Source organism: Eptatretus burgeri, chromosome 13 (assembly GCF_056783735.1).
Source record: "Eptatretus burgeri isolate ZD-2024b chromosome 13, Ebu_testis_v1, whole genome shotgun sequence".
Lineage (NCBI taxonomy): Eukaryota > Metazoa > Chordata > Myxini > Myxiniformes > Myxinidae > Eptatretus > Eptatretus burgeri.
In genome coordinates, this window is record NC_140973.1 from 77236707 (window position 1) to 77249296 (window position 12590).

Genomic DNA, 12590 nt, shown 5'->3' on the forward strand with positions numbered 1-12590 from the left:
AATCACCTCGTGGGATGATTAACAGAGCTGATGGTTTGTCTGTATGATGCTGGACTCTGCACAATTTCCCTGTGTATGGTTGACCGGAGTTTCAGGGGAATAAAAAACTGGACAATCGTACAGTGTTTTATTTGAAAATTTGCAATATAGTGGAAAGTTTAAGGTTTTTCTGCAATTGCAAAAAAAAAACAACTCATTTGGCCGAGCTGACGTGTCATTCTCATCCTAGTACAGATCCACACCACTTCGACACAAACTCCCAATGTGGAGGATGACGTGAGGATGCAGAGTTGGAAGGGAGAGGGCTGAGGGTAGAGGGACGTAATGTGAGGACACTGCAGCTATAATAAAGGCTCAAGTACAAATATTTACCTTATTTTGATATCCTAGCTATCACAGGAGAAGAGTCTAAGAAAAGGACAAGAAAAAAAGTCCTTTTACATGCACATCACAATCTTTTAATCAAATTGCCCTCAAAGCTCTAATCTGATAAATGGTAGGTAAGGGTGTAGGTCTTATGGTCTGATTACAGAAGACTGTCAGATATGGAACCACAACCACTGCGAAGGTCTTGATTATTTTCTCCCACATACACTACATCGCCAAAAGTATGCGGACACCCCTTCTAATTAATGGATTCAGCTATTTCAGCCACACCCATTGCTGACAGTTGTATAAAATCAAGCACACAGCCATACAATCGCCAGAGACAAACACTGACATTAGAATGGGCCGAACTGAAGAGCTCATTGACTTTCAACGTGGCACCCTCATAGGATGCCACCTTTCCAACAAGTCAGTTCGTCAAATATCTGCCCTGCTAGAGCTGCCCCGGTCTACTGTAAGTGCTGTTATTGTGAAGTTGAAATGTCGAGGAGCAACAACGGCTCACTTTGAAGTGGTAGGCCACACAAGCACAAAATAATGAGATCGCCGATTGCTGAAGCACGTCGCGCAGGAAACTCGTCTGTTGTCGGTTGCAACACTCACTACCGAGTTCCAAACTGACTCTGGAAGCAAAGTCAGCACAAGCACTGTTCGCTGAGAGCTTCATGAAATGGGTTTCCATGGCTGAGCAGCCACACACAAGTCTAAGGTCACCATGCACAATGCCAAACGTTGGCTGGAGTGGTGTAAAGATCACCGCCATTGGACTCTGGAGCAGTGGAAACGCGTTCTCTGGAGTGATGAATCACGCTTCACCATCTGGCAGTCCGACGGACGAATCTGTGTTTGTCGGATGCCAGGAGAACACTACCTGCCCGAATGCACAGTGCCAACTGTAAAGTTTAGTGGAGGATGAATAATGGTGTGGGGCTGTTTTTCATGGTTCGGGCTAGGCCCCTTAGTTCCAGTGAAGGGAAATCGTAACACGACAGCATAAAATGACATTATAGATGATTCTGTGCTTCCAATTTTGAAGCAATAGTTTGAGGAAGGCCTTTTCCGGTTTTAGTATAACAATGCCCCCATGCACAAAGCAAGGTCCATACAGAAATAGTTTTCGAGATCGGCGTGGAAGAACTTGACTGGCCTGCACAGAACCCTGATCTCAACCCCATCGAACACCTTTGGGATGAAATGGAATGCCGAATGCGAGCCAGACCTAAATGCCCAACATCATTACCTGACCTCACCAATGCTCTTGTGGCTGAATGGAAGCAAATCCCTGCAGCAATGTTCCAACATCTCGTGGAAAGCTTTCCCAGAAGAGTGGAGGCTATTATAGCAGCAAAGGAGAAGCCAACTCCATATTAATGCCCATGATTTTGGAACGAGATTTTGGATGAGCATGTGTCCACATACTTTTGGCCACGTAGTGTAGTTTCATCAGGAAGCTACTGTATGTGCAGGACCATAAATGAGTGAAAACTGCAATTTAAGATTTCTTTATTTTTGTCGTCACCACTATGCTTTTCGCAAAAATGCATGTATGATTGGAGGCCTTCAAACTCTAATTTTGATGGCCTGCAAACTTTAATGGCCTGCGAACTTAAATGGAGTATTAACTACAACTAATAAATGATGTAAAATATTTTCTTGCACGATATAATTTCATAGGAATCTCCTCTTTTTATAAGTTTACACAACTTCACATTTTCAAATGGATGGAAGTTCTAAGTTTGCTGAATAACTAGTGTAGAGATGATATTATTTGGGAATGATTTATTTTTTCAACAAGGCTCATTTGGGTCCTGTATGGTGCTATTGACATCTTCAAGGCATTGGTTTTGCTGTTTGGCAAAGAACCACCCTGGCTCACCAACATAACAGGCATGTGTCCATCCATACCATGAGCTTCCTGCATCACCCAATTCCAGCAATGGTATATATTTCAAGTTAATTGGAATAAATCAGCAGAGTAGGTTAATGTGTTGACTGGTATTGGTGAAATGGTTTATCTCCTGATTGAGAGGGAAATATAAGATGTATTCCACTACACTAACATGCCATGTGATTTTTGTTTTTGTGGCTGTCAGACTCCATACACCTGCAGTTACAACGCTCCGGCCTGTTTAGACATTGCCAGACATCAGCTCGCCGAATCTTCCCCACCATCCATGCTGCCGTTTGCTCTTGTTTGCAGGTTATGTCCTGTCTGTGTTTTAGTATCAACTTAATGGTTTCTGCCAAAAATAGACTTCGATTCAAATGAGCTCTTGTGTTCACTTGTCTCCTTGTTGAGAAAGAGAGGGGAAGAGAGAAAACGAGAAATATATATATATATATATATATATATATATATATATATATATATATATATATATATATATATATATATATATATATATATATATATATATATACATATATATATATATATATATATATGCCTGGTGTTGGCGCAGTGGTTAGGGCAGCGGCTTGGGATCCAAGAGGTCCTGAGTTCAAGCCCCATTGGGCCACTGAATTAATACACCAGGGGGTTGACTCAGCCTGTCATCCTTCCGAGGTCGGCGAAATGAGTACCAGTATACTGGGCCGGTGTATACCCCGGTTAAAATAGGTGTACCATATCCCTGTGTCGTAAGAGGCGACCAGGGTTGCGTCAGGAAGGGCATCCGGCGTAAAACATGTGCCAAATCACGATGCGGATCATACGGATGATCCGCTGTGGCGACCCCTAACGGGAGCAGCCGAAAGAGGAAGAAGAAGATATATATATATATATATATATATATATATTGTTACGGTTGTGAAAATTCACAGAGCACCATATAGGCCCTTGGATCAGTTATGTCGATAAGTCTGTGTTCAGATAGATTTCCCCACCGATGTTTAACGGGCAATTATTCGTGTGCTTTATACTGTGAATAACTGTGAATAATACTGTGAATAAACTGTGAATCTTCAGTTAGCCATTATTCTTTTACTATCTTTATTTTGGACCAACCGCTTCACAACAACCACCTCCACCACCAACATCGCTCTCATCAACCATCTCCACAACGACCACCACAGCATCCCCTCACCACCTACGCCATGAACAGCAATGCCTCACCTTCATCTCCATTGCGCCGCCATCTTTGCGCCAGCCACGGCGAATTCCCCACGAACAACATCTCTGCCACCAGACGCGGGGACTCCTTCGTCGGGGCAAGGGTCGATTATTTCACCCATGTCCGCTCTCTCCGAGCTTCGCGACAATTTGGATCAAAAGAAAAAAGGGGCAGAGCCAGCAGGGGGTCAGAGGTGAGAGATCGGAGATCAAAACCTCACCTCACGGATCCCATATAAAGGCGTGCAGAGACGTCAAGCGAGCAGTTGTGTGGAGCCGCGTTGGGAGCTGGGTCAGTCTGGAGTCTGCAGTCGGTGAGGAGCTGGAGAGAGACCGGAGGAGACGGGAGCCTGGAGCGCAGCCTGCCGTGCCGTGCCGAACAGTGGGTCGCTGTAGAGAGGCCGGAGAGGAGTCACCAAGCAGCGGCAAACGGTCCGAGGTGATCGGGCCCCGGGACAGTCCGAACGACGCTGAGGAACGGGCGGGCTCTTAAGAGAGCATCAACTCTGAGAGAGCAAAGGCCCGTTCGTTCCTCTGAGGCGTTGTCGACTAGGCCCGATCGACCAGGTCGCACGACGAGGCCTGGGCCGAGCCGCGGTTACACTAGTTGCCGTGTGGACGGGACGTCGAGGAGCGCCTAGCGAGTCGCCACGAAGGTGACAGGTAACCAGCGTGGTCTCTCGGAGCTCCTGCGGTCTTCACAGCTCCGTGACTTATAAAGGCCCACGAGGCCCAGTTCTTGCCCTTTTCTTTCCAGGGTTTTCTTTGAATGAACGTTGTGGCGCCATGTCTTTAATTAGAGCTGTTAAGTGCATGTAAATAAATAATAATAGGACGGTTGTAGTTCTTTTTCTTGCTTGTGTTTTGTCCCATACGTGCATTGGTTGCATACATGACTGCTTGACTGCTTACGGGTGTGAAATAAATGTCATGGTTTAAATGTTCACCCATTTGTTGTGTCCTTTCCCTCATTGAACTGCCATAATTGAGTTCGGAATATAGCTGGCTTTTTAATAGCCGACAAAAGAATTGGATTCGGCGGGGCTTGGTGATATACACCGCTCGGCTAATCGCAAACGGAGGGAGCTGCTTAGCGGCTCGTTTTCAAGCAGGCCCCGTTGAGGTACAGTCTCTTGATAGTCTGCCCGCGCGATTAATTAGGTAAATCGACCATTTGGTGATCGGACCCTGTAGCGCGGGTAGAGTATTGAAAAGGCTGTGGTGTGATTAAAGATACACCCGTAGCTGGATTCTGGCGTTTATCCGAAAGCTGCGACTAGGTTTGTCCGTTCGGTGAGCGAGAGCGGCCGCCATTGGCTAAGAGCGGTCGCCCGCACGCCGACGGGCGGGAAGCCACAACAATATATATAGTCGGACCCCACTATTCGCGGGGGATACGTTCCCGGAAAAATGCCGTGAATGTCAACTCCACGAATGGCGGGGCATTAAGCCTGGTGTTGGCTAAGTGGTTAGGATAGCTGGCTTGGGATCTCAGAGTCCTGAGTTTGAGCCCCTTGTCCACTGAATTAACACCAGGTGGGGTTGACTCAGCCTGTCATCCTTCCGAGGCCGGTGAAATAAGTACCAATGCACTGGCATTGGAGCACAACATCAGCGTCCTAGTCGCACCCCAACAAAATGATAGCTACCCGGCAGCCAAGCTGCCAAAAGCAAGATGAAGATGCCGGGCATTGTTTCAATGGAAAGGGGAGGGAGGGGGGGGATAGATTCCTGGAGGTTCATGATTCATGAGGGAAAACCAATAATCCTATGAAAAACACTGCAAAAATGCCAAAAAAAACCCCCGCGAATACAGTATGTAAAGCACAGGGCCGCTAATGTTAAAGCAGGTTGCATTGTATAAACCGCAAGTACATGGGATCCGCAAATAGCGAGGTCTGACAATACATATTTATTCTGTTGTCAATTCAACTGTTGTCTTCTTTATCTTCAAAGTATGGCTCATCCTTATTAGACAGCTAAGGTGTCATTGTCCATCCATCAACAGTATGATGGTCACTTTTGAAATCGGGACTTAAAGGATGTGTTGCAGTAAGAAGTCCTCTGTGAAGAAAGGGAAATAAGACTAAAAGGTTAATATGTACATTGTACACAAGAACACCAAAATTTCACGATGGAACAATGGTCAAAGGTGCTTTGGACAGATGAGTCAAAGTTAGTTAATTGTATCTAATCAAAGAAGGTATGTGAGATTATGAAAAAAAAACATGAAGCTTATAAAGCTTAAAGCCATCAATTACCAGAGAGGATGTTCAAGTCAAGTTGTGGGGTGTCTATCCTCGACTGGTGTTGGAAAATTGATGATTATATTGACTCCAACAAGGAACAAACATCTTTTAATCCACCATGCTATCCCCAGTGGTGCAACACCTATTGGTCCAAACTTCTCTTACAACAAGATAATGATCCAAAACACTAATCTGGAATGATTAAAACCTATTTGCAAAGGAAAGAGGAAGTTGAAGTCCTTCAAAGGGTGGAATGGCTCACTCAAGGCCCAGATGTCAACATCTATCTATAATTCCAGCAATCTCTGTGAGTGTGTCTGTCTGTCTGTCTGTCTGTCTGCAACCGCCGTTTCTCGATGACTGCCGTTTCTCGATGACCGCCGGTCCGATCTGATTGAAATTTGCCAGGAATATTGCCGGGGACCCGCGGATGTGCCATTTCGAGGTTTGATATGAATCGGACGAGCGGTTCCCAAGTTACGGCCATTTATCTGTCGACCAATGACGAGACATGGTGCTATGACGTCACGAATGACGTCAAAATTAATGTTTTTTTTTTTTGCACGATTGACGTCACAATTCTTCTTCTTCGTTTGGTATGACGTCACAATCGACGCTGGAGACCTGAGTATGTGCGTTTTCAAGGTTTGATATCAATCGGACAAGCGGTTCCCAAGTTACGGCCATTTATCTGTCAAGCAATGACAAGATACGGTGCTATGACGTCACGAATGACGTCACAATTAAACTTTATTGATTTATTTATTTTTTGTTTTTTAAGGGGGGGAAAGAGAGGGGAGGGAGAGAGGGGCATCACAATTTAAGAGAGGGGTGAGAGGAGGGGGCGAGAGAGGGAGACGGGAGAGGAGAGGGGAGAGAGGAGGGGAGAGGGGCTGAGAGTGGGGGCGAGAGAGGAGGGGGGAGAGAGGAAGGGGGAGAGAGGGGAGAGAGAGGGGGGCGAGAGAGGGGAGGCAAGAGAGAGGCGTCACAATTTTTCTTCTTCGTTTGATATAGTCCGGGAGCCAACCGATCAAAATTAAAAAAAAATTGCCCGGTCTGCTATAAAATTTTTGTGTTGATTTTCATAAAGAGACACCCTTTGAGTATATGAAAACCAATGTTGGCAATGGTGAAACTCTTGCGCAACAACACAGTCAACACTTTTGCGAGCCCCCTCTGATAACAAAATGTTGGCAAAAGCGAAGATGTAGGATGGGGGTAGGGGTAATTCATATTGTCCTAAAATCATAACCACTAAACCTATATACACAAATGACCCCTCATATTAAAGAGGAGTTCATTTCCTATATCACAATTGGTGTAGATTTAACCTACCTTCAATTGACAAGGTTATATGTCAAACAACAAAAGATTTATGTAACTCAGAAATGCTTGACTATCAATGGGGTCAGGAACAAGAACATACTTTTACATGCCATGGTTTTAAGGAAGATAAAATTAGAAATGGATTAACACAATATTGTGACATGAAACATCCTCTTCAGAGGAAGAGTCACTCTCTGAAACAACTCCACCACATGAACCTCTCTGACCAAGGCATATGCATGTCACTCAGCAAGGCACAGCAGCCTTTTTGCATGAACATCGTTTCAGACATTTGGATAATTTGCACATGCAAGACACCGTTTTGTCTATGTTTGGCTTGGCTGGCTTAGACATGAGAATTGGGACCAGTTTTCCATTGATAAGGGTTCTGCCAAATGTTGTGGCTGGGGGAAGTGCTCGGTCACTGAGATGTGCACGTCTATACAGAAGCAATTGATACAATGCTCTTAAAACAAGGAAGTAAAACGCATCTTCTGTTGCTGGCAGTGACCTAAGGTCTAATTTTGAAGAGACAAACATATGCTGCCTGAGGGTATCCAAACAGCTGAACCCTTTTTGGCCATGCAGAGCAGTCCAGTATACTCTGGCCTCATCAATGACACATTCTGTTGCTGCCATTTCACTATCTCTTCCAAAATCAACAAGGTGGGGAAGGTTTCCTATCAGTCCCAGAGAAACCTGTGCCGCTCTTCTTTTCACAGGAACACAGGCATCATCCCAACTGACTGGAAGAGGGGCCTTGTTGTCCCTCTCTGGAAAGGGAAGGGTGATCGCCAAGACTGCAAAAACTACCGAGGGGTGACGCTGCTCTCAGTGCCGGGCAAGGTCTTTGCTCGGATAATTCTTGATAGGGTTTGCCACCATCTGCTTGAGCACCAGCGTCCAGAGCAGTCAGGCTTTACACCAAAGAGGTCAACGATTGACCGTATCCTTGCACTTCGTGTCCTCACCGAACACAGACGAGAGTTTCGGCAGGGGCTGCTTGCAGCCTATGTTGATCTCTGTAAAGCGTTCGATTCAGTGAATCGGGATGTCCTCTGGAGGATTCTTGGTCTTCGTGGGGTGCCACCGAAACTGATCGATCTGATGTCTGAACTCTACTCTGGTACTGAGAGTGCTGTGAAGTGTGGTGGTACCATCTCTGACTTATTTCCAGTTGTTACTGGAGTTCGTCAGGGATGTGTACTTGCCCCCACACTTTTCAGCACGTGTATGGACTGGATTTTAGGGAGGATGTCGGAGAGATCAAGTTGCGGTGCATCGTTTGGCAATGTCAAGATCTCAGACCTTGATTTTGCAGATGATGCAGTCATCTTTGCGGAGACTTTAGACATCCTCTTGGGGGCCCTCGAGGTGCTGAATGAGGAGTCGGAGCCATTGGGATTATGGATTTCTTGGGTCAAAACTAAGATCCAGGCTTTCGGTGACATCTTGGATGCTGCTGTCCTGTCTGTGTCTGTTTGTGGTGAGGATGTTGAGGTCGTGGAGAGATTCACTTACCTTGGCAGTGATATTCATGTCTCCGCAGGTTGTGAGCCGGAGGTCAATAGACGTCTGGGTCGGGCCTGGGGAGTCATGGATTCACTGGATCATGGGGTGTGGCGCTGCCGGTACCTGTGCGGGAGGACGAAAGTCCGAGTCTTCAGGTCCTTGGTACTTCCAGTCTTGCTCTATGGGTGCGAGACTTGGACTTTGACCAAGGATCTGAGACGGAGACTTAATTCCTTTGGTACCAGGTCTCTTCGGAGAATCCTTGGCTATCGCTGGTCGGATTTTGTGTCCAACGAGCGGTTGCTGAGAGAGAGACTCGGATGAGATTTGTTACCTGCATAGTCCGTGAGCGTCAGCTGCGGCTGTATGGACATGTGGCTCGTTTTCCTGACGCTGATCCTGCTCACCAGATTCTCTCAGCGAGGGAGTCTCATGAGTGGAGGAGGCCAGTGGGCCGACCACGTGCCTCATGGTTGCAGCAGGTTGACCATCATCTCAAGGAGATGGGGATGGGCCTGGCATCTGCCTGGGGGATGGCCAGACGGAGGCCCCTGGAGTACCGACAGAAAGTGGACGCAGCGACGCGCTGTTCTGGCACATGCTCCCATACCTGACCTGACCTCTTCTTTTCCCCTTCTGAATGGGTAGCTCACTGTGTCACATCCACACAACACATATGTGCACAGAAGTGTAGCTGCGACATCAAGAGGATTTTCTGGTACTTCTTGCTCAACACTTCTACCAGCTCATGAATAGGTAGGTATTGATTCTGCCGTTGTATCCAGAGTTCTTGCAATGTGTTCAAGCAGCAGAAGTGATATATACACAGCATAATTATGTCTGTATCTGTTGCATGCACAACAGCTCGATGGTGATCAAGATATTCCACACAATACGCAAGATGAGCAATAATCCTTGTGTCTGCCTCTTCATGTTCTTCACAAGGTAAGTCCAGAACTGAACTTGATGCTGATGTGATGGAAAGAGTGTGACCTTTGTTTTCCATCATACCACCAAGAATGATGGTCACTCTATCCGGAATAGCTTCAGGACTCTCACAAAGGGAAGTGCCAATGAAGTTCTGAAGATTTCCTTTATTTCTTGGATTCTTCATGAGTAAATTCCAGTCCGGAATTTCTAGACTCTTGGATGGTGAGAATTGTCTTGCCTGGTCTGTCTGGTTTCTCCTCTGCTGCTCATCACCCTTCAAAGTATGGCTATCATCAAAATCATACTGATCACCAATGATGTTGACACAGTTGCACATTTCAGGTTTCAACTGCAGGATACACCTGCTTGCGAAGATACAGCTGGGGAAGTTCACCAAATGTTTTCGCACCCATTTTTTGGTATTTATTTACAAATGGCATTGTGTCTACCAGATAAACTGTGTATAGGTCACTCTGTGGTAATGATGGCAGCTGTAAAACAACATCCTGCTCAGCTTCAGCAATTAGCACTGCCACGAAATCAGACTTGTTGCCTTTGCGCATTACAACCCCCTGTGCTAAGCGTGGATCAACCTCAAACAGGGATGATGGATAGTCTGTCCACTCATGGGAAAATGCAATCTGTCTTGTGACTGGGTCGGCATCTCGATAGAAACACAGCACACGTGTAGTTGCAGTCTCATCTTGATAGATCCTGATTAAACTCTGTTTCCTTGATGGTTTTGATTTCTTCTGTGAGGAGAAAGTTACCAGCTTCAGTGGTTCAATCTTAATAGAGACCACCTCTTCTGCTTTCATAATGGCTTCCATGCCCTTAGCTTGAGCATGGACCAAGTCTTTTGAAGCATCCTTCTCACCAGTTGCTCTATTGAGCAGATCCACTTGGTTGTTACACTGGAATGGGTTTATCATCTGCTGGCATATCACTTTATTGATCTCCTCAACATGCATATGTTCTTCTGTTGCCTGCTTCTGTGTTTCTCCATGATGAGTAGATTCCTGTTGGCCTAGATTAGCCATAGACTTTATGTTCTCTGATACAGCTGTGAGAAATGGTGCTGTTTTCACATATTTATCTCGAGCAGCTGGTGCCTGAGATATGCCTTTGAACAGAGATGTCTTCCCTTCATTGTTGTATGTCTGCTCCAGGGCCATGTCACTCCAAACACCATTGAATTTTCCTTTTGAAGAGTGAACTGTGAAGTACCCAACCTGGATCCAGCAAACCTTAACCGAACTGTGTTCAATAGAGTAAGAGGATTTTGGGGGTAGGGGTAACTTTGGTTGACAAAAATGTTAATTTTCTCTTTAAAAATTGATAGAACTCACTCAAATTTGCTGTTTTAATTAGCCATGGATACCATGTTCATATCACATTAAGAGAAATTAGTATTCTAATGCAGCATCTGCCTATGATGAGAAAAGTTCTAAAGGCCATCTTCAAAAAACGTTATTTTTAAGGCATTTTTCACAAAATTATGTACTTTTACGAGGTTTACTTTCACAAAGGCAATTTTTTTTGTCATTTTACAATGCACTGATTGAATTCTTACATTTAGTTCACATTTATTTTTCATGAATGTGATTTTTTAATTTTTTTAGAAATTTTATTGACAATTGCTGTTTTATCAAATTTTTCAAATCTTCCTCAAACAAAAACGGCCGCCAAAATTTTTCGCAAGAGCTTATGAATTGCCAACATTGGTTTTCATGAACTGCAAACATATATCTAAACATCCTGGGGGTGTAAAATTTTATAGCAGAGGCTGTAAGGTCCAACCCTAAAACAGCCTCGTACACAGGTTGGCTCCCGGACTAATATGATGTCACAATTGATGCTGGGGACCTGAGTATGTTTCCCAGGTGTTTCCCAAGTTATTGGTTCACAAAAAAATATTTTCACAAAAAAAATAATTGGTTCACGAAAAAATATTTTCACAAAAAAAGTGACCACCATATTCGTTATTGTTGTGTGTCTGTCTGTATGTCTGTCTGTCTGTATGTCTGTCTGTCTGTATGTCTGTCCCGAGTATAGCTCTGTGGGTTTTGATCCGATCCTGACAAAATTTTGGTGGGAGGTTTATATCATGATCTAGTTGTGTTTTCCTGAAAATGGGCGTGGTCCGCACATTATGGGCGGAGCCACGCCCAAAAAACATGTTTTTAGGGGGTAGCCAATTTCAATTTGCATCCTCTCCTAGGGGGTTTGTCGAATCTGACAGGGGTTTCGGTATTTGTTTAGCCCAATGGCACCTGCATAGCCCCACGGAGCTCGATTTTAAATTTTCGTCCCAAGGTCAAGGTCACAACTTAGAAAATTGCAAATTTTGACATAAAAAAATTTCTTCTCCGAGGGGTTTGTCGAATCTGGCAGAGGTTTCGGTATTTGGTTCGCCCAATGGTACCTGCATAGCCCCACAGAGCTCGGTTTTTCATTTTCGTCCCAAGGTCAAGGCCACAAGGTCACGAACTTAGAAAATTTCGAATTTTGACATAAAAATCATACGACCGCCCAAACTTTGAGAGCTCGGATGACAATATTTTTTATGCATAATCTTGAGGTCATTCCCCACCTAAAGTCTTGAAACCATTTTGCTCTATCTCGAACACCTTGTCCATGGCGCCCCCTTCAAGTTTGTTTTTACGCTGATTTCATCAAAGTATGGATAATCTGAGGAGTGCGAAATGCCATATAGCCTATATGATGTTATATTGTTCCTGGAATGTTCCAGAGGAAGTTTTGCACCAAAGGTCATAATCCTTGACCTTTAAAGGTCACAAAGGTCAAATTTTCAAAGTTGTGGGAATCGAACCGGGTTTTCGACCTTCTTCGATGAACTAACTCCAATAAGCTATAGCACGTATCCTGTTTCCTTATTTTAATGTCCACAACATTGTTTTGTGACCTTTAAAGGTTATGCAAAGGTCAAATTTTTAAAGTTCTTCAACGAAACCGGGTTTTCGACATTTTGCAGCTAATAACCTGTCACTCGTACCACATCATGTTGATCATTTTTATAACTTGGTCAAAAATTATCACATTGTCTCATCCTT

The 12590-nt window shown here is 44.7% G+C and overlaps 1 protein-coding gene across 6 annotated transcripts in view; it reads left to right on the forward strand.

The window, feature by feature from the left end:
• Nucleotides 1–12590, forward strand: part of LOC147014840 (prestin-like) — a 108486-nt gene that overhangs the window by 80186 nt on the left and 15710 nt on the right. For 5 of the 6 annotated variants that reach the window (XR_015050922.1, XM_085853213.1, XM_085853212.1 and 2 more), the window contains one exon: nucleotides 2481–2587. Coding sequence is in view for 4 of the 6 variants with exons in the window: in XM_085853213.1 (XP_085709339.1) it covers nucleotides 2481–2587 (107 nt within the window). In the remaining 2 variants the exon portion in view is untranslated. Of the gene's footprint in view, nucleotides 1–2480; nucleotides 2588–12590 lie in introns of those variants that run through there. The other variant, XR_015050923.1, reaches the window with a different exon arrangement.